Genomic DNA, 21,120 nt, shown 5'->3' with positions numbered 1-21,120 from the left:
TCACATTTTATCTGTTTTTATTTATTTACTGATCAAAACTTGCCTAAAAACGTCTGGAGTCCATCCACTGGCATATGATTGTCCATGAACAGATCCATGATTTCTCAAAGGGGGTAGTGGGGCACATTTTCCCAAGGAAACTTTAAATAACAAGCAAACCAAAAAAGAGATCCTCTTGTATGAGACAATATTTTTAATATAAATATTTGCTGTAACTTTCGAAGGGGGGGGGAACACTTGTGTAAGAAAGCCACATTTTTATCAAACACATCGACTATTGCTCTCAAGGTGGGGGCACAGGTCAAATGTGCCCTCTTGGATCTGCTTCTGCGGTTGTCAATACCAGAAAAATGGAATTTATGTCATCGATTACCCTCTTGAAAATTGCTGCTATAGACATTTGATTTCAGATGAGCTAGCTTTTACTAGTATAAAGCATGCACAGTTATAATACAGCCTTGTCTGAACTACGCTGAATACTATCACATTTCCTTATTTTTATCCTGAATTCTGGGCTGGTAATCAGAGATCCATGAAAAATATCTTTAACATTAAAGTTCTAAGATCATTCTTTTTCTATTACTATATTAGTATTCTATTTTTGCTTGTATCTGCACATACATGCAGATTTTACAACACTCAAATTGATTTTATTTCATTAATTATCAAAGTTTGGACGACGGATACACTGGATGATAAGGTAGATGGTCCAGCCTTATCTGGGAATGACACGACGGGTGTTGAACACAGAAAACGTGCCATGTACAAGAAACAATTGGAGTTTATGAAAGGTAGGTGTGTAAGAATTTTCTTCAGTAGAAAAAATTGCAAAGCTTCATGAGATAAAACAGATTGTATTCCTGCAGTGGCATAGCTGGAAAAAAAACCTTGTCAGGAATGGTAAAAAATCCTGAGAAAGGACAAATGTCATCCCTATTTAGAGGAGCACAAGTCTTTTCTGACACCCCCCCCCCAGAAAAAATATCAGTATGTTGGCTGAGGGGGGAAGGGTGGACACTTTGTCCCCAGGTATTCATTTGTTGTGGTATTTTTCATCATTGGGGCAACCTCCCATTAGATAGGTTATTGTCTACCCATCTATGGTTAAACATAAATTTATTTATCATATTTTACCAAATGTTTTGTTGATATTTGTTAATTGGTATCATTCAATTGAATGGTAGAGTATACAGCAAAATATATGAACTTCTAAAGAAAGCTTACACACACGACAAGCATTCATATTTTGAACCCTTAGCTAATATACTGTCCTTTGCATTGTTATCATCCAATATTTCTTATTACAGCTTCAAGGAATTAATCCTGCCGGGTACCCATTCACTTCATCTGGGTCTAGTGATGCACAGTGTGGATGAATTTCGGGCTGAAGGAAAACACACCATGGCTAGGACTCAAATTCACGACCCTCTGTTTGGAAGGTGAGAGTCAGAACCACTAACCAGCTGATGTCATATCCCCACTTGTATTTTATTACAAGAAGTCGCGCTAATTTACATTTTGTCCTCCGAGAACTATAAAAAATGGAGTGAAAATTTATTTCAAAGACATGTCCACCCTAACAAAAAAGTTGATTTGATTAAAAAGAGAAAAATCAAACATAAAAATCGGATGAAAAATAAGAAAGGCATGACATTTTAAAGTTTCGCTCAATTTCACTTAATAGTTACATGCACATCCAGGTCGGTATGCAAATGAGGGAACTGATGACATCACTCATTCACTTTTCTTTGTTTTTTAAATATGAAATATTATAATTTTCTCCTCATTGTCCTATGAAATAAAGTTTTATTTTGATTTTTTTATTGTCAAATCTGTAAAAATTGAAATATTGTACAATTCAAACAATGAAAACCAAAACAAAAAGTGAGGGACATCATCGATTCTCTCATATGCATGTGGGTAAATTGTGTATATAACTATTTTGTGAAAAATAGGCGAAATTTCAAAATGTCATGACTTTCTTATTTTGCATCCGATTTAGATGAAATATTTTGCATGATGCTTGCCTGATTTTCTCTTTTGATTCAAAACAACCTTTTCTGTGGTGGACTTTACCTTTAATGTGAAGATATGCATTGCTGGAAATAATGATATGATACTTGGGACATATCATACACACATGTATGAAAATATGAAATAATTATTTCATTTTATAGAATAAGCCTAACAAATATTCCTGACGATCATGTGTACATTGGGTTAATTTTTTACCAAAATGTTGTTCAAATTCAATAACTTTGTTATTATCAGATTTTAATGAAATTTTCAGCATGATCCTTTTCTGATTCATTCTCTCCCTACCAAAATCTCCCCTTTTCTCATGCTTTCTTTCTATGGTCCCCTTCATTCTCCTTATAACTATGTTATATGTAAAATGTAACCGGTCGTCCAACCAATTTGATTGAAGGGCTAGAGGTACTTGAGACTGAAAGCTATGTGATATAATTCAAAGTGTACATCAGACAACAAAAAACACTGAAAATTTCATAAAAATTTGTTGAGGATTAACAAAGTTTTGACGAATTAAAGTTGTTATTTTTTGGTAAAACTGTTGTCTGCAAGTCCTCATGAATATACAAGATCACAATTTATATATTTTTTGTATTATATGAATTTAAATTTTGTCCAAGCTCGGTTGTAAAAAATTACGATTGACTACTGATTTACTGTGTAAGACAATAATCATATTATTTCTCACACATAGTTGAGTTATTCATCTGATTTAACACAACAAAAATAGAAAGAAATAAGTGGGTATCTTGTATATATTATTTTCTATATTTTTTGCAAAAAAGGTCTCTATTTTTCTTCTGTTTTTTAGTGTTCCAAATTGAATAATTTTCTTTCCCTATTTTCATTATATTTTTTTTCTATGTGTGATATATTATTTATTTCTTAATGTATCATTATTGTATTTATGATAAACTTTTGGCGTGTTTGTACATTAAATCATTAAAAACAGTTTATCTTTTCCGGACTCGAATAACCTTATCGTTCTTAAACCAACCTCTTTCTACAGACTGAATAATCTGATTAACTTGCATTTCGCGTCGCAAATACGGCGGAAATCGGAAAATCAGAAAATTCAACCTATAACCTCACATTGCATTTTGGTATGTCAAAAATTGCATCTCGTTAGGAAAATTTTCAAAATTCATGGTAGATCTCACTCATTGTAACAGGTACACATGTTTCGCGATCAGCTGGCGAGATAAAAACCGGCCAGAATATATGTATACTGTGAGATCGCACTTCTTGGTTCACGCACTTAAGCCAGACACGTATGCTATTTTGCCCCATGTTTTTACAAAAAATTTAAACGGATTAACATGGCAATAACCACCTCTCAGAGAGATGGTTATGAGAAACCGTATTTTGTGCGATGCAATTTATCAATAAACCGCATCGCGTCTGTTTCTACAGTTATCCGGGATTCTGGATACTTAGGCGGGTAATACCTTTTAACAATTCTATGTAGAAACATGCCATTGATATATCTTTTTAGGTGAAAAGAAAAAAGAGACCAATTTGAGGGTACTATTTTCCCCCCTTTTGGGGATATTTCATTTTTTCTAGTTCTAGGTGTCGTACACTTTATTCATTTGGCCATGTGAAGGCTATCACACATTTTGAGTTTAATCTTTGAAATTTGGTGTTCATTAGTTTGTTGTCCAAACTCTGTCTTACATGTAAATTTGTTTATAGGAAGATTAACATAATATTTATGTGGAGTGCAATCATTGATCTCTTGTGGAGTCGCACAGTCACATGTATTCATAATATGGTGCTTTTATGCCATACCTGTCAATACTCTTTTGTACTTGAACTTATTAGTAAAAAAATGTGTATTAATGTCGTTGAAAGCAATTACACATAACAGATTTAACATCAAGTTTATTGTATTACAAGTATCAGGTTTGTATGCAGAACAGTGGTTTTGCCAAGTACTCAATCCATGTAAAAAGCAATATGAGAGAACAGGTTTATTCTTGGAAATGTTAGTCTTCATTTGTTGTGTTTTTCAATCAAACTCTGTCTTGATGCATGTTTATTTTTAGATAACAAGATTGACAGAGTATAGATATCAACGAGTAGCTAAGTCATATATATTAATAACTTATGTGCTTTATTATAAAGTCTATACTTGTGAATACTCTGTGCCATTTATGCTGTACTTAAACTTCTTATAGTAAAAACATTTTATTGACGTTCTTGAAATAAGTAACTGTTTTCATTTTTTTCTTGTGTATACTTATTCCATTATTAAGCCTACCATTAACCCCAGAGATATGCTGTTCACCATTGGTCTACCATTCACTGTACTTTATTGGCCTACTATACATTGCACATCGTTGTTCTACTGTCTACCATTCAGTGTAAACCATTGGTCTACCATTGAATTTACACTTGTGGTCTATAGTGTATGACCAATGATGTTATTTGAATGGTTGACTAATAGTATAGTGTGTATGACAGTGTTGTATGGTAAATGGTAGGTCAATGGTGTACAGTGTATGGTAAGCCAATGGTGTATGGTAAGCCTATGGTGTACGGTGAATAGTAGTTCAATGGTGTATGGTAGGCCAATGGTGCACTGTAAATGGTAGGTCAATGGTATACGGTGTATGGTAGAATGGTGTAAAGTGAATGGTCAATCAATGGTGAACGGTGTGTGGTGTACGACGAATGGTAGTTGAATGGTGTATGGTGAGCAGTGAATGGTACACGAATGGTGTACGGCGAATGGTGTACAGTGAATGGTACGCGAATGGTGTACGACGAATGGTAGTTGAATGGTGTATGGTGAGCGGTGAATGGTACACGAATGGTGTACGGCGAATGGTGTACGGTGAATGGTACGCGAATGGTGTAAAGTGAATGGTACGCGAATGGTACACGAATGGTATATGGTGAATGGTACACGAATGGTGTATGTTGAATGGTAGGCGAATGGTGTAAGGTAATTGGTAGGCCAATGGTGTCCAGTGAATGGTGGCTGAATGGTAAATGGTAGGCCAGTGAATGGTGGCTGAATGGTGAATGGTGGTCAATGGTAAACCTGTCTATAGTGGCCATATGGTAGATCAATGGTGAATGGTGTTTGATCAATGGTATATGAATGGTAAATGGTGCTCATGAATATGGTAATAGTAACGTCCGAATTATTTAAATTAGTTTGAATGGTATACCATTGAGGCTTGAATGGTATACCATTGGTGTATGGTGGGTGCTGTGCGAATGGTATTCCAATGGTATATCAATGGTGTATGATAAATGGTAGTCAATGGTATACCATTCATTTTTTTTTATAAGGGTAAGTAGCATTTGGATGAAAATTTGTTAAATAAGTTAATTAGTAGAACATTAAAGGAGAAATATATTGATTATGAATGTGGTCTTATTATATATCAATGGAAAGGTAATGATGTGGGGATCATCAGTGGGTCATTCAAAAATACCGAAAATAATACTAAAAGGTGAAAATCGCCGATTAAAAAACGCTAAAATGCCCCTCCGAAATATGCCTCGCATCGGTCTCTGAATTGACTGGAATTTGATGACGTCACTGTCTGTACGAGAGGCGTGATTGGCTCTCCCACGTGAAGCTCCACTTGCATGCAAAACCTGTTGCGTGGGTACTTTTTCTCCACACTGTCACTGAATACTTCTATCACGAAATGAAAGAAAACCCAGAATTTTATCTAGATTTGGATTTTCAAATTGATGATTTTAAAGATGAAGAGAATGATGATGAAGTGAACAACACAGTGAGGTAGTTGGAGGTAAATAATGGGGGAACAATGCCGATGATTATGATGAAAATTCAACTTGCCTGACGATCACAAGTAAAGTCATGTACATGCCGATTCGCTACCAACTCATGCAGCTGCTGCTACAAGTGGTAGCTATACGTACACCGCGCGGGCCCAATTTAATCCATAAAAATGAATAACCACATCCAGAGAGAGTCTATCATAAGAAGGAAAATAATGATATAACTGTACTCACAAACAAGTGAATAATCCGAATTAACCTGAAAGCAAATCAACTCAACGAATAGCAGCAGACGATATGCACCGACGATAAACTTCATGTGGCTGGGATAGATTGTCACTCGTTCTGTTTGTAATTTGTAACTCATTAATTTGACAAAATTACGAAACTCGGGGAATTATTTATATATATAAAAATATAGTAACATCTCTTATTATTTTTTGTATTACGATAAAACCTCTTTTGAAGGAAAACGTTGAGATAAACTAAAATTACTTTTAAATCCCCCCCCCAACATGCATGCGTAGCTTGTATGTCATTGCAAACAAACCATCGCAAACATGCACGTATTCCTTCCTTGCTGATTGAGAGCTGTGCAACACGTGCATAGATCTATTCTCTCAGTCTCAGCCAAGGCGAGCAAACAATACGGCATGTGTTGTTGTGATGGTTTGTTTACGATCACATATTGCTACGCATGATGGGATGATCTTTTACATCTAATTTTAATTTACCTCAACGTTTTCCTTCAAAACAGGTTTTATTGTAATTCAAAAAATGATAAGAGATGTTACTATATTTTTATATAGAATAATAATTCCCCGAGTTTCGTAATTTTGTCAAATTAATGAGATAAAAGTTACATCTAACAGAATGAGTGACAATCTATCCAGCCACATGAAGTTTATCGTCAGTGCATATGCCATATCGATATTCGTTGAGTTGCCTTCAGGTTCGGATTATTCACTTGTTTGTAAGTACAGTTATATCATTTTCCTTCTTATGATAGACTGTCTGAATGTGGTTATTCATGTTCAGCATGAATTCAATTTGGCCCGCGCGGTGTAGCTAGCACTTCCAGCAGCATGAATTGGTAGCGAATCGGTATGTACATGACTTCTTGTGATTGTGTTGCAAGTTGAATTTTCATCATCATCATCATCGGCGTAATTCCCCCAATTTACCTCCAACTACCTCACTGTGTTGTTTCACTTCATCATCATTCTCTTCATCTCAAAATCATCAATTTGAAAATCCAAATCTAGATAAAATTCTGGGTTTTCTTTCGATCATTTCGGGATCGAAGTATTCAGTGACAATGTGGAGAAAATGTACCCTTGCAACAGGTTTTGCATGCAAGTGGAGCTTCACGTGGGAGAGCCAATCACGCCTCTCGTACAGACAGTGACGTCATAAAAAATCCCCAATTTCGCCGACGTAATTCTGCGTGTTTGAAGCATTCAGAGAGAGAACTTTAAACTATCAATTAACTGAGTTTCATCCGTCTCCATGATAAATGATGTACACCATCGTGTTCTCCTTATTTTCTCCTTTATTGTGATATATGATTCTCCAGTTTTACGATTTTCAATATATTTCTACTTTAATCTGTGACAAGCTTGACATCTATGGGAAGGGGGGGGGGCATGGTTAGTGATTAAAATCACAATGTGTTAGTAAACAATTTAGAACAATACAGAGTCAATTTGTTTAACAAATTTTCGGCATTACTCCTATTTGTTTAAGATCAGTATGCTCGTTACTTTTTGAATTTGTTAAACAAATTATAATTTCCTCCTATAAAAGCCTCTTAATTTACAATACAGAGTCAATTAAGAAGTATTTTAGAATGTTTGTTAACTTGTATTGCATGCTGTTTGTTACCTTATCTCTCCCTCTACCGTATCGCTAAAGCATGCAAGGAAAAAAAGTACATTGACGAGAAGAAAAGATGCATTTCAAAATTAGTACACACACACACATATAATGCTAAAAGTTAGGACTGGAAAGAAAGTTTGACTTCATTTCTGAGAAAAAAAGATGCCATTGATTAAATTTGAATATGCAAGATTAAATACAGTAGAGAGAGCAAAGAAATTACATTTATTACTATTTCTCATTGGATTTTATCATCAAAGCAATACATCATATTGCAGAAGTACAATTTGATATAATTTATGCATATTTCATTGTATTTTTATGAAACCGCACAAAAATTTACATCAGTGGTAGTGTCACAGAATTTTTTTTTTTCAAGTTAAGCAAGGCAAGATCTTGAAAATCTTCCAAAATTCATCCACATTTCATATAATAAGGAGAAAACTGTTATTTTGATATAAAAACTTTGTATCTCAATTTCTCATTCATACAAAAAACATGGGCAGAATTCCATATATTGATGGGGCATAATTCCAATCAATGCACTGGTTGCTAATATGCAATGTCTGAATTATTTTTGTAACTTATAGGCTAAATTGTTAGTTTACTACTTTAAATCACTCATAACAACATTTCATTGTATATGTACTAAATCAATATTTGATAATGGAAAAGGTAAGTCATACCATATTGAAATATATCCTATATCAGAATAAGCAAGTAGTTCTATATTGAAATTAATTATTAGAATGTTGGAAATCTATACCTATCCAAGAGATAGAAAACGACAAACTACTCACTAATCAATAATATTCTTATAATGACTAGCTACCCCTCTCACAACTTATGAAAAGACATATTTTGAGCTATGCATAAAATTGCATTTAACCTGGGTCAGTATTAAAAAAAGTCTTATCTCTTATTTTATTTTTAAATCAGGTACATGGCTTATCTTTTGATACATCACACACACTTTTGACATAAGCTTTGGTAAATTTGCACAATTTTGTTCACTTGCTTCAATCACTGTCACACCTTTTAAATCTGTCATGATCTGTCTATTATCATAATGAAGATAGAATTAAATCAAATTATTTTTTGAAATACCATAATGCAGCAGAAGATTAAAATGGTAAAAGGTGAATGACCCAAAAATGTAAATAGGGTAGATACAAATATTATTGTTTTAAGCTAAATACACTCTCTCGTATGTTAACATGAAAGAGTGTATTACGTTATAGTATTATCATTATTACGGTATTTATTTACTGTTCCCAACAAATCATTACACTAAACTAACTGGAGAGGGCGCTGCATACCATTATACTATCAAGGAGATTAAGGATAACAGTACAAGCTAAGATTCAAACAAGAAGAATATCGCTATATCATTTCACAAAGATTGCTACAATTGAAAACTAAGCTCACAGCACTCAAATCAAAATTATACTAGACTAGTCTTGGCTTACCAGGTTCATCATACTGTTCTTCTTGGTCTGTTTACCTCGTTGGTTGCTACGGAGACGGTCAACATGCTTACTGATGTCCCACATGACCACCTGACCATTGATGCAGCCAGCGGTGATGATGTTTGGATCAGAAGGGTTGAACTTGAAGCAGAAGATGTCGTCTGGAGCCTCGAGAAGCACCTGATGTGAAAAAGAACGATGCATAAATTCTCAAGAGCTCATGCAATGAAATTCTTCTCTAAAAAGATCAACCTACATTAGGAACTGTTCTTGTGCTTTATAGCACTGCATGATATGCAATAAGCCATTCCAGGTACAATCTGACGTAGCAACAAATGTTACAGTACATGAATGATGATCTATCGATATGATTATTAAGGAATCAAATCGACAAACCTGTCGATGAATGGGGTCAGTGAAACTTCATAGTGGTATGAGGAAGGGTATAGTCAGTAACCCTATACTACTTTATGACCCCCCCTCCCTCCCTCCTATCAAGGCTCCCATCCCTAATAAATTTTCACCTACCTGTATGTATTCCAAAGAGGGGTAAAATCATGTGTAATCATACAATAACATTCTGCAATTGATAATCACATTGCTCTGGATCAGATCAGGTTAGTGAAACTCCATAGTACTTTGAGGGAGGGGTAAAGTCATAAACCTTTAAACCCCTCCCCTGGATCCCCAATCAAGTGTGATCTGCATTCTGCATGTGAACAGAGTCAGTGAGACTCTAAGTACGACGGAGGGGTAAACTCATATGTGACACTATGATAGCTTTCAGAACACCCCGCCCCCTTATTGACTTACCTGTGGATGGATGGGGTCAGTGAAACTCCATAGCAGTATGAGGGAGGGGTTCATAATGATCTTGGAGGAGTTTTCTACCCGGTCATCAAAGGTCATTCTCTCGGCGCAGGCCACGGCGATGACCCCTTTGATCGTCGGGTGCCACTCTACGGCCGTCAACACCTTGTCTTTGCTGAACTGGAGATCGGTGAAAGACTGGTACTCCTGGAAATAGTGAATGATCAATCGACGGGAAGTCAAGATTTTGATTCAACAATAATTACAATGGGGAATGTTTTAAATCACAACATGGTACATAGATTAGTAATGGAAAAAGAGGGTACAGAGTAGATTAGGCCTAAGATTTTCTAAAGGACAAGTCCAACCCAACAAAAAGTTGATTTAAATAAAAAGAGAAAAATCAACAAGCGTAACACTGAAAATTTCATCAAAATTGGATGCAAAATAAGAGAGTAAAGGCATTTTTAAATTCGCTTAAGTTTACGAAACAGTTTTATGCACATCCTGGATGGTGTGCAAATGAGGGAACTGATGACATCACTCACTCACTATTTCTTTTGTGTTTCATTATAAAAAATGTGAAATTTTCGAAATTTCTCCTTATTGCCCTTTAAAACAAATTTTTATTTCTTCTTTAGTTGTGGAATTACTATAGCTTTAACATTTCATGGTTCAATCAAATTGGTCCTTATTGTCAAATCTGTAAAAATTGAAATATTGAACAATTCAAACAATAAAAAAAAGAAATAGTGCGTGGGGGACATCATCTACTCTCTCATTTGCATGCCACTGACTTGTGCATAAAACTATTTTGTGACAAAGAAGCAAAACTTTAAAATGTCATAATTTTCTTATTTTACATCCGATTCTGAAGAAATTTTCATCATTGTGCTCATTTGATTTTTCTCTATTGATTATTCAAATCAACATTTATCTGGGGCCTTTAATATCCCTGACCTATCGTTCTAATCTTAAAATCATTTGACAGTCATCTTTTGAGAACCATGAACTTTTTGACTGCTCGTTCATCTAGTGGAAAAATACAGTGAGCTGCCAACTTGGCTGGGACTCAAGTCACATTTCATTCCCAGAGCAAACAGTGAACTTTTGAGTACACATCCAGCATCCAATTCATTCTAGGGAAAATTGAAGTTTATGGAACCACTTTTGCAAATATCCTGGTGAGGTGGAATAAAATCCCCTTCTAAACAAGAACTTGCATACAGAATATAGAGTTGAAAATCTCAAAATCTATGATTTTATATTTCACAAACACAATAATATTGGAAAGATTATTGCTTTTTCTACAATACTGCTACACATTATGATAAACTGATCAAAACTTATTGTAAGATGAATATGCATAGTGCATACAAAACGGCTCCTAAGGTGGCACCCTAAGCAGGGTGGATTATTGCCATGACAGGCAAAGATTTAACTAACCTTGAGGTAATTGTCTGACTTGCTTCCAAATGTATTATCTTCACTGGCCAATTCCCTCCAATCATCCAAGAACACATCCATGATTTCATTCTGTTGTAAGGCAAGGTCAAATCTAAAAAAAAAGATATTTATCAAAAATAAAATCAGAACTACATGTAGCATGTACACATAATTCAAAAGCAGTCAAGAATTCTGTCCTGGGGAGCGTTTCATCAACATTTTCATCCGACAAATTGTCAGATCTGACATCTTTTCCTCATATTGATTGGCTCAGATTGGCTCAGAAAAAACAGGACTTGTCAGATAAACAATCAAATAAGTCCTTTCATGAAACGCTCTCCTGGGGCCTGTTTCATAAAAGACTTGCAACTGTTGTAACTTTGCCATTATGGCAACTACCATGGTAACAGGGCTCAGTAGCCAATCATAATCAAGGTTTCCATGGTAGTTGACATTATGGCAAAGTTACGACAGTTGTAACTCTTTAGGAAACAGGCCCCAGGGCTCTGTAACACAACGATTAGAGATCAATCGCTAAATGAACTGACCAATCAATATCATTGTTACATGCGCATTAGGTTTAAAATACCGACCAGGGACCAATCAGCGCGGTTCTTTCATATTTGCATTTCATCACAAATCTTTGTGTTACAGAGCTCAGAATTCAAAATAAAGTCCAAACAATAAGCAGACAAAGTGAAATTTAATCCAACATATATATAGGCTATATATATATATATATATAAAAAAATCTTATTTGAGGTTCAGGGTAACTATAAGATTGCTTCTATCAAAAATTACTATCAAAATGTTCAATAAGTGCAAATCTTTATTTTGCAGTAATGGCCAAATAGCTAATGGTATGACTGTAGTGATGTCATTGCAATTCTGAATTGAATTACCTATTATAATTATGAAGAGTGATGAAATAGCCATTAATTTTCATTTCAGTATTCATTCGACAATTCAGTTAGTTTGTTCAATGATTTAATCTCATCAGTTGTTTAAATGTTTTATTTAAAATTTGGATTGTAGGCCATTCGTAAGGTGTGTGGTGGTCTTCAGACGATCGGTCAGTAAACTAAATTGGTAGTGCATGCACTATACCTACAGTGCCGTGATCCTGTTCCGTAGACCGTTTTTCACACCGCCCAGTACATATTTAGTTCCAATAACCCTGTACTCTACCCTTGTAGTCAGTTCCTTAGACATCCATTTCAGCGTTTCATGAGGCACCCCCCCCCCCCCCCCGGTTCAGACGATCTGTCAGTTAACGAAATGGTTACAAACCAAGACCATTTTACAGACATAATTCATTCAAGACATCATCTCTGGAAGGGTAGCACATTCTACTTTATTTTTACTATTACAAGCAAAGGGAAATTACTCAAAATTGCAAAACATTTATTTTTTTAAATAATCACCTTGGCTCTACTTTCTGGATGAAGTCTAGTAGTTCTTTGGAGGCTAGTATCTTGGAGCGTTCTTCTTCACTGAACTCACGGGATGCATACTGGGTTGCATTGTTACAGGGGTGCTTCCTGTGGAGAGAAAGGATCAGAGAGGAAGAACAAGGAAGAGAAAGAGAGAGAAAGAAAGAGAGGGGAAGGTAAGATAATGTGAAGGCAAAAGTCAGATGAATAAAAAAAATAACAATAATAACTTTCAGTTATTGACTTCCAGGCAAAACAGTTATATCAGAGTATCATGTATTATGAGCTTTTCTCTGATGACCAAACTGCTTATCAAAACCGGTAAGCAAATTGATTCCCTGTACAATATACCATCAGGTTTTTTTTTTCTTTAAATCACAGCACAGAGATTTTGAAATAAGTGTTTAAATGATCCTTACCAGTCTGTTTGCGTAGAGTTGTCAGTGTACGTTGGTATAGCTTGCACAGATATGTCTAGCTCCACCTTCTTCAGGTTGTAACTCTTGTCTTCGTAAGATGTGCATTCAATGTAACCATCTTTGACATCATCAGGGCCACGATCGGAAAACTTAACGGGGGCGCCAAAGTCACGCCTCACACGCTGGATGGTGAATGAGAGCTGGATTGGAAAGAGAGAATTCACTCTGAATAGACAGGATACTGAAGCAGAGAAAAGATTACACAGGGTACGGGGCGCTTTTGCCCCCAAAATGCTCAAAAGGAACCCTCCCCCTGGCAAAATCCCCATTCACTGAAATGTTTAAAAGCTTATCCAATGTTGCAGATTTGGGATGTAGGTTGTGAAAATTATCCCCTAAATTATATCATATTGCCTAGACACGTTCAATAGTGCAGCGATCATTGAATGTTTCTTAATCCGTTGGAATTTAAATTTTACATATTTTAGCCACGGTATTTCTTTATCTTTATTTATCTTTATCTTCAAGCATTTACTTTACAAATTTAGTAATTGGATATTAGAAAAATTCAGACGAAAACTATATCCTGAAATTTTCTTCCCATTCCATGCCTGAGAAAGAGTTTACATAAACAAGACAAATCCTTGAAGTCAGGCCACACCTTTCCTATATAGCAAGGTCTCTGAATTTTCCACAAACTAATCAAATGACCAACTTCAACCCTGGGTTGAACACTATACCCTACCCTAAACCTAACATAAAACCCTGTTGCAACTCTTAAAACTACATCTTAGACAAAATCAAGCCTGGAGAGATTGTCGCAGAAGCAAATGTCGCGTCACCCAGTTGGGCAGAAGGAACGTGATTTCCTTACCTTATCTCTTGTCTCGACCACAGCCTCCTCTTCTATCTCCTTCTCACTACCAAGAGAGATCCATTCCTTAGGTTCTGGAGGAATGTACCGATAGATAGTCGTATCTTCCTCTTCTTGTACTCCGCCTTCTCCCTCTCCATCCTCCCCTCCTCCTTCTTCAGCTTCCTCTATGGCTGAAGGCTGAGAAGTAGAATGAAAATATATAGTAACTAACTGTTCCCTTTTGATAACTTAGATATTCCAGTTTGATCCGTATTATCATTTAAATAAAAATATTTGTTTATTCATGTTACTAAGCACTGTTATCTTTGTCTTAATAGATTTTGACTTTAATTTCATGTATGATATGATGATTTATGTTGTTCTTTATGTTTTCATCAGGTCATTGATGAAAAACAGTTGTATGCTGATCTTTTGTACCTGAATAAATATGTTCTAATAAATAATGAATAAATAGATTAATAAACAAATATCTGTTATCAAGCGCATTTCACATACATGCATCGGTGTTTCATAAAGCTGTAAGTTAAGAGCAACTAAGAGCACAGCTGGTGATCCTTTCTTGTGGTAAATGCCAAACTGTGCATTTGTGATGGTTTAGCATGTAAGAAAGGATCACCAGCCCCTCATAACTTACGAACAGCTTTATGAAACATCCGCTGACTCCTACGAACCATATACCAATAACAATATAAAAAAAACATGCCTCCCAGAAGAGAGAAAATATGTAAAATAATATATATAAAATTCCATGGGGGAGGTGCAGGTTGCCTGATGCCACCACCCTGTTTTATTTTGACCCCAAAAACCTATTTTTTACAGTTATTCTTAATATTTAAAGATAAGATTAAACTCAGTGAACTTGAGCATCAGTGTAATTTCACTTGACTATTCCTTTTTAGCATGACTTTGCACTCACAAATTAGTATATTGTTTTGGTTCTCAAACTTTTTTTTCAAGTTTCTTTTCTTTTCCCCTTTTTTCTAAATGTTTGGAACTAGTTTATCCCCCCCCCCCCCTCTTTATATGAACTGTTACTGCATAAGCCCATATATTGGCGTACAGATATGACTTCTGGTACTCATCCTTTTTCAGCTTATGAAGAATAATGCTATCTTTATAGTGGTTTTTATCTGCAGATATACACATAAAAATTTTAAAAAGGGGAAAATTAGCAAAAATTAAAGAACCATCTTACATTGTGCACAGGGGGGATTTTTAAAATAATTTTTATTGGTCATGTGGAACCAATTATGCAGTAGGGTCTATCACTGGTTAAACATAACCCCTAAATATAATTCACTAATAAAATGGGAAAAAGAAGAGGTTAGAATTAATCAATAAATACACATCTGCTGAGAATAAAGTATACTTACATTGAACTTTCTGTTGAGTTTTTCCTTCGCTTCCTCCGTCAGTGCAATGACAAAGTTCTCACCATACTTGAATTCTGCATCGAACACAACCATTATCTCTTCACCATCATAATCCTGTCAAATCAGATCATAATGATTACAAATTATTAACTAAAATTTCTCTACCAGCCAGTAATAAAAATAAAATATTTTGTTGTATATACACTGCAATCTACTTGACGGAAATCATTCCTTAATTCCTTTAACTCTTAGGCCCGTGTTCTGACTGAACTAGGGAATACGGATATAATTAAAACTAGTTGTGGTTTAACTATGGATAGCCAGTTGTGACACAAATCTTTGAAAGTAAATGTTTGGTTTATCGGCTTGTCTGTCACTCACAACATACATATAACTGTTCGGAAATCACAACAGAATTAGTTTTCATTTCCATTATAGCCAGATGAGACCCCATTGAACATAAGAAACATAAAATATTAATGAGATTTTTCCTTTTTTGACTTCCCATAATTTTAGCACAGAGTTAGACTATGGCCTATGCTAAAAGGAACTTCAGAACCATTTCATTAAAATATTCCTCTTGTTGTATAACCTTTTAAAAAATCATGCCATGTATGAAATCTACTTTTAAGTTGAAGTTGGCTAAGAATTGACATTCAAGAAAAAAAATGTAAATTCCCGATTTTTTCTACAGAATTGTTCAATAAATACAAAATAATTCAATTCAATTCAATTCATTTATTTTCTCTTTCAATCTTTTTACATTTACAATGATAGTTCAATAGACATATTTACAAAATATAATACATAAATCATTTCTATAATACAATAATGCTATGAAATCGAAAGAGAAGGAGACCAACTAAAAAGCAGAGCTTGTAGGGTGAAGACCCCCTTTCATAAGTACATTTTATGAATAAAAATATGATAAAATATGATATCATTAATCAAGAGTACTTGGTATTATCTTTATGACGCTACAATAAAGCAAAAAATTATCAATTTGTTTTCTAAAATCTAAGCAGGGTTTGAGAATTTCCATAGAAGAAATGATAACTTGCCATTATCATTAAATAATTCCATTTAATCAGTTTGTTTGATGTAATATGGATACCTTGTATATATGCATTTTTTTGTTTAATCAATCATAACTACTTGTGGGTAATGATAATGAATAGTAACAGACAACCCATTATATTTGACTAGTGCTTTTGAAAAGATCAAAAGAGCTGTACAACAATCAGCTAGAAAACAAAAGAAGCTTGTCCATTCAAAGATGTCTTTAGTTCATCTGAATAGAAGCACTTTGCACCTTTCCTGATCCAAAACAGATGGCTGCTCTTATAAAATAGAATGATTTCTTTTGTCCATGGGATACAAATAAACCTGGCCTAATTGACTGGGTTAACCAGTTAGAGTAGTAAATTAAGCTTTCTCTTTCATACCTTAAAGGATTATCCTTTATCTTAATCCTGGCCTAATTGACTGATTTTACAAGTTAGAGTAGATAATTAAGCTTTCTATTACCCAAGTCAGAGGATTAGCTTTGTCCTCTGAATGGGCAATCACAAACAAAGGGGGCAATGAATAGGGGATCATTAACTTGAAATAATAGAAGTTCAAATTCTGACAATAGAGATTAGGGTTTAATGTTTGAATAGACCTTTTAACCCATCTTATAACTTCAGTGCAGATAGATTTGATCAGGCTTTCTATCTTATACATCTAGGGAAATTGGCAAAACTGTTTATTCTTTACAAAAATATTGCTAAATGTAAAATCCAATACTTTGGTATTTTCTATAAGATTTTGATGATTTTTTTGGCATTTTGCTGAGTACATTTTAATCTATTTATTTACACATAATTATTTTTCAGCAAGTACCCCCTTCAAGCATTTAAAGCACTTGGGAGGAGGAAAGGGAAGGGATTGCCCAGATATCAAAAGAAAAATATCAGAGCATTGAACAGCTCTCAACAAGAATTATTTACCAGAATGTCTTGTTTAAAGGGAGAGAAATCAGAGACAGCTGCCCTTGTCTTCATGTCTTGTATTATTTCCTCCTTAGTGATGAGCTTGATTGGGTTCTCCTCTGTGACATCCTCACCGCAAACACACTTGAACAGTTCTTGAGTTTTGGTAGCCATGAACAAGGGCTTCGCCTTGGGAGGTAGTTCTGTTTAAAATGTAATGTAAAACTTTGATGACTGTTAAAATGTCTAAAGGCCACCGCAAACCTTACAACCCGACCGGTCGCCGACTGGCTTGCGACTGGGTCAGGGGGGATGTGACCGTCACAGCGCTTGTCAGCTTCAGAGTCGCAGACCGGTCAGAGACAAGTCGCAAGGAAAATTGGAAGGATTTGATATGTCGAATCCTTATGACTGGATCGCAAGCTCAATCCAACCTCCAGCCAATTAGACAGCAGAGTTGCATAACGCGTATTATGATAAACAACGCGCATACGCAGTAGTAAGCGCACTTTCTCAGATGCTATGCCGTATGCGTGAGTCGCAGATCGGATCGCAAGGTGTGCGCTGTCGAGGCTTATGACCGCCCTCGGATTCATCTCCCCTCACTCAATCGCAAGCCAGTCGGCGACCGATCGGGTCGTAAGGTGTGCAGTGGCCTTAATATGGGGCATTGCAAAGAAAAGCTGAGTTGCAATTGGATGAAATTTCTTCCAATGCCCCAAACGACATGATAAGTGCTCATGGATAACTTAGTACATAGACCTACTAGATAGATGTATAACTAGATCTACTTTAAATCAATTACAAACACTTCTGAGAGGCTTTTCTGTACAGAAAACTAGGAGGTAAAATAGTAATTGTAAAAACTCAAGATGCTAATTTCTGTAAAATGATAATAATATCCACTTTTCTTTTATATCTACAAAACAACCTGTAATTTTTAACTGATGATCACTAATCTAATATCTGAATCCTTTGTTTCATGTTTTAAAATGCCTAGACAAAATGTTTCACAGAAGAAATGACAAGACCTAGGTGACCAGATCAATTTTTCATAAATATAGTTATGTTAGAACAATAATGATGAGATATTTTTCAAACAAATGTAGAGATGGGGAGTCAAAATATGTCTTGGGGAACAACAGAAATTATCATGCATCCACAAATATGTGATCTGCTACTTACCATCTCCACCACCTTCAGGCTCTGGTGTTTTTGGTGTCTCCTCTGCCTTGGACTTAGCTCCCCCTGTTGGAAATACAATTTTGAAGGAGAATAAAAAAAATATATATAACATACTAAAAACAGAAAGAGGGGAGTCTTAACTGAATAAATCTTTCAGTTAATGCAAGGCTCGACATTAGCGGTGGCCCGGTGGCCCGGGGCCACCAAAAATTCATCTCGGGCAACCATTATTGAAAAAATGTTAAGTTTTGGTGGCCCGAATCGGGCAACCAATAATTTTCAAAGTAGCGCAATTTTTCTCCCGATTTTGCATGCATTTATCAACCTTCTACAGTTAAAATTGCAAGCCAATTCGTCATGCGCCTTTTTTGTTAATCTACACACAAATACACACACACAAAGAGTGCATAGTCATGACAGTATGTAGGCCTACCGCTAGCATACAGTAACTATTATTCAGCCGGCCGTGCCGGCTGTCTGGCTGAGCTTTGCATGCATGAAACCAATGCAGCTAGCTGTGCACGAGCAGACTATTCAGACCCAGGGAGCTGCGATACGAAATGTTACTGCTAAGAAATCTTCCCCAGAACTTTGGAAATCTACGTCAAAGTCACATTTCACACCAATGAAATGCCCTTCTACAGTCCATATTACTGAAACCTGATTAATTGAAAGCATTAAAAGGAGGAATTATGACCTCTCTTTTGACTCAAAAAGACCGATTTCCAAATACACATAGGTGAGTACATCACAGTCCCATATGTGCATTTGTATGTATGTTGATATTTGGTTTATTTCGAAGCTGTGTCTCTTTGAGCCAAAAATAAATAGGCCGCTCTTTCTTTCTTGTTTACAAATGACTTCTTAAACCACTCTTAAGGAAGTAAATACTTTGGGAAGGCATTTCATTGATATGACATGTGATTTTTTTTCCATCATTTTGTCAAATATAGGGAAGGAATTGTCTCACTGTTTTTTCCAGATAACTTTTGCCATTTTATTTTTTTCTTTCATTTTTTTCAGTGATTAAACCATTTATACCCCTTCCCATTGAAAATACCTGATTAAAGAACATGTTTCTACTGAATAATAATAATTCTCCCCATTTTTCGATAATTTTGTTTTATTTATTTTTCTTAAATTTTCTTTTGTTTTTCTCAAAATTTTTTTTTATGACCTGTTCTTTGTTTTTTCTTTCTTTATTTTTTCTTTTGTTTTATGCAAAGTAAAATAACAGCAAGCACGATTTATATACAAGATGTACAAAGAATAGTGGTACGTGTTAGTGATTGCAGAATACTTCAGTTTGTTTTATTCATTTTTAATTAATGTTTTTCTTTATATTTTTCGGGCCACCAAACTTTATTAGTGGGCCACCAAAAAAAATTATTTGAAGGTTTTGGTGGCCCGAACGGGCCACCACCAAAAAAAGTTAATGTGGAGCCTTGGTTAATGAAATTGATATTTGCTTTAATGTAGCACTTCATACATCAATGTCTTTAAGGACTAAACACAAAAAAATGCCTTTTTCCTATAAAAATGTTGGTGAATTATGAATACCATTTGTTCTTTCATCATTTGTCTACTCGGCTCTGTAACTCTGACATTGCAGAGAGAGAAAACGATTTTAACAATTTTAATAACCAGTGTTGTGATTCCTATGATCACAGGTGGTGTCAAATTAACTCAGAAAAAATAATTAGGGACTGTGATTTTCAATTTTAAAAAAATTGTTTTTCCATTTCTGAATTCCCTGTAATTCCATTTTAAATTCGAAAAAAAATGGAAATTATGTATTGTCATAGAATCTGAATATGCAAACAACATCCATTTTGCAAAGGTAGACTCAATGAATTTTAACATGAAAAGTAAAGAACCAAAACAAATGTTCTATATTGATAAACCAGTAAAAAGAAATCACTGTCCCTACAATAATGGTCATTTTTTAGTTGATTAATAAAGGTCATACCTTTTCCACCCTTTTTGGCTGGCTTGGATGATGAAGTCTTCTCTCTCTTTGCTTTGGCTGGAGTGCCTGACTTTTCAGGTGTCTTTGCTGCTCCATCTTTAGTATCAACTTCCTTTTCATCTGCTTTTGCACTCTCTGCTTCCTTTGGGGTTACATCGCCCTCTGGATCCGCCATGCTAAAATTGTTTCCACTGACCTGCAAATGAGAGGGGATAGTCAACTTTGAGATATTTTAGAAAATTACTTTGTACGGTAGGGGGTCCTAAAGCTACGCACCATTCATTGCGCATGCAGTTTTTAATGGCAAATGCACACTCTGTGTGGAACTGCTGTGACTGCAGAGTGACGAACGATTCCTATTCAATTTTTTTTCTATGGAGGCTGCAGTAAATCTCTAAATGCAGGGAAGACCCACAACTGTTTGGAATTTTGAAGTTATATTTGCTTTAATGTCATATTATCCCATTATGATATCAATGTACGGTACTTTAT

At 35.2% G+C, this 21,120-nt stretch overlaps 1 protein-coding gene across 2 annotated transcripts in view; it reads right to left on the bottom strand.

The window, feature by feature from the left end:
• Positions 1 to 21,120, bottom strand: part of LOC121423597 (dynein intermediate chain 3, axonemal-like) — a 53,684-nt gene that overhangs the window by 26,635 nt on the left and 5,929 nt on the right. The window contains exons 2-12 of one of the 2 annotated variants that reach the window (XM_041618978.1): positions 20,629 to 20,824; positions 18,660 to 18,722; positions 17,493 to 17,677; positions 15,502 to 15,615; positions 14,126 to 14,305; positions 13,252 to 13,451; positions 12,824 to 12,940; positions 11,400 to 11,511; positions 9,957 to 10,160; positions 9,144 to 9,323; positions 7,681 to 7,704 (exon numbers count right to left, since the gene is read on the bottom strand). In XM_041618978.1, coding sequence (XP_041474912.1) covers positions 7,681 to 7,704; positions 9,144 to 9,323; positions 9,957 to 10,160; positions 11,400 to 11,511; positions 12,824 to 12,940; positions 13,252 to 13,451; positions 14,126 to 14,305; positions 15,502 to 15,615; positions 17,493 to 17,677; positions 18,660 to 18,722; positions 20,629 to 20,824 — 1,575 coding nt within the window. The remainder of the gene's footprint in view (positions 1 to 7,680; positions 7,705 to 9,143; positions 9,324 to 9,956; positions 10,161 to 11,399; positions 11,512 to 12,823; positions 12,941 to 13,251; positions 13,452 to 14,125; positions 14,306 to 15,501; positions 15,616 to 17,492; positions 17,678 to 18,659; positions 18,723 to 20,628; positions 20,825 to 21,120) is intronic. The other variant, XM_041618979.1, reaches the window with a different exon arrangement.

The sequence above is a fragment of the Lytechinus variegatus genome, chromosome 11 (genome assembly GCF_018143015.1).
Source record: "Lytechinus variegatus isolate NC3 chromosome 11, Lvar_3.0, whole genome shotgun sequence".
Classification (NCBI taxonomy): Eukaryota; Metazoa; Echinodermata; class Echinoidea; order Temnopleuroida; family Toxopneustidae; genus Lytechinus; species Lytechinus variegatus.
The sequence above is the reverse complement of the archived record's forward strand: the minus strand, read 5'-3'. Positions and strand labels throughout refer to the sequence as shown.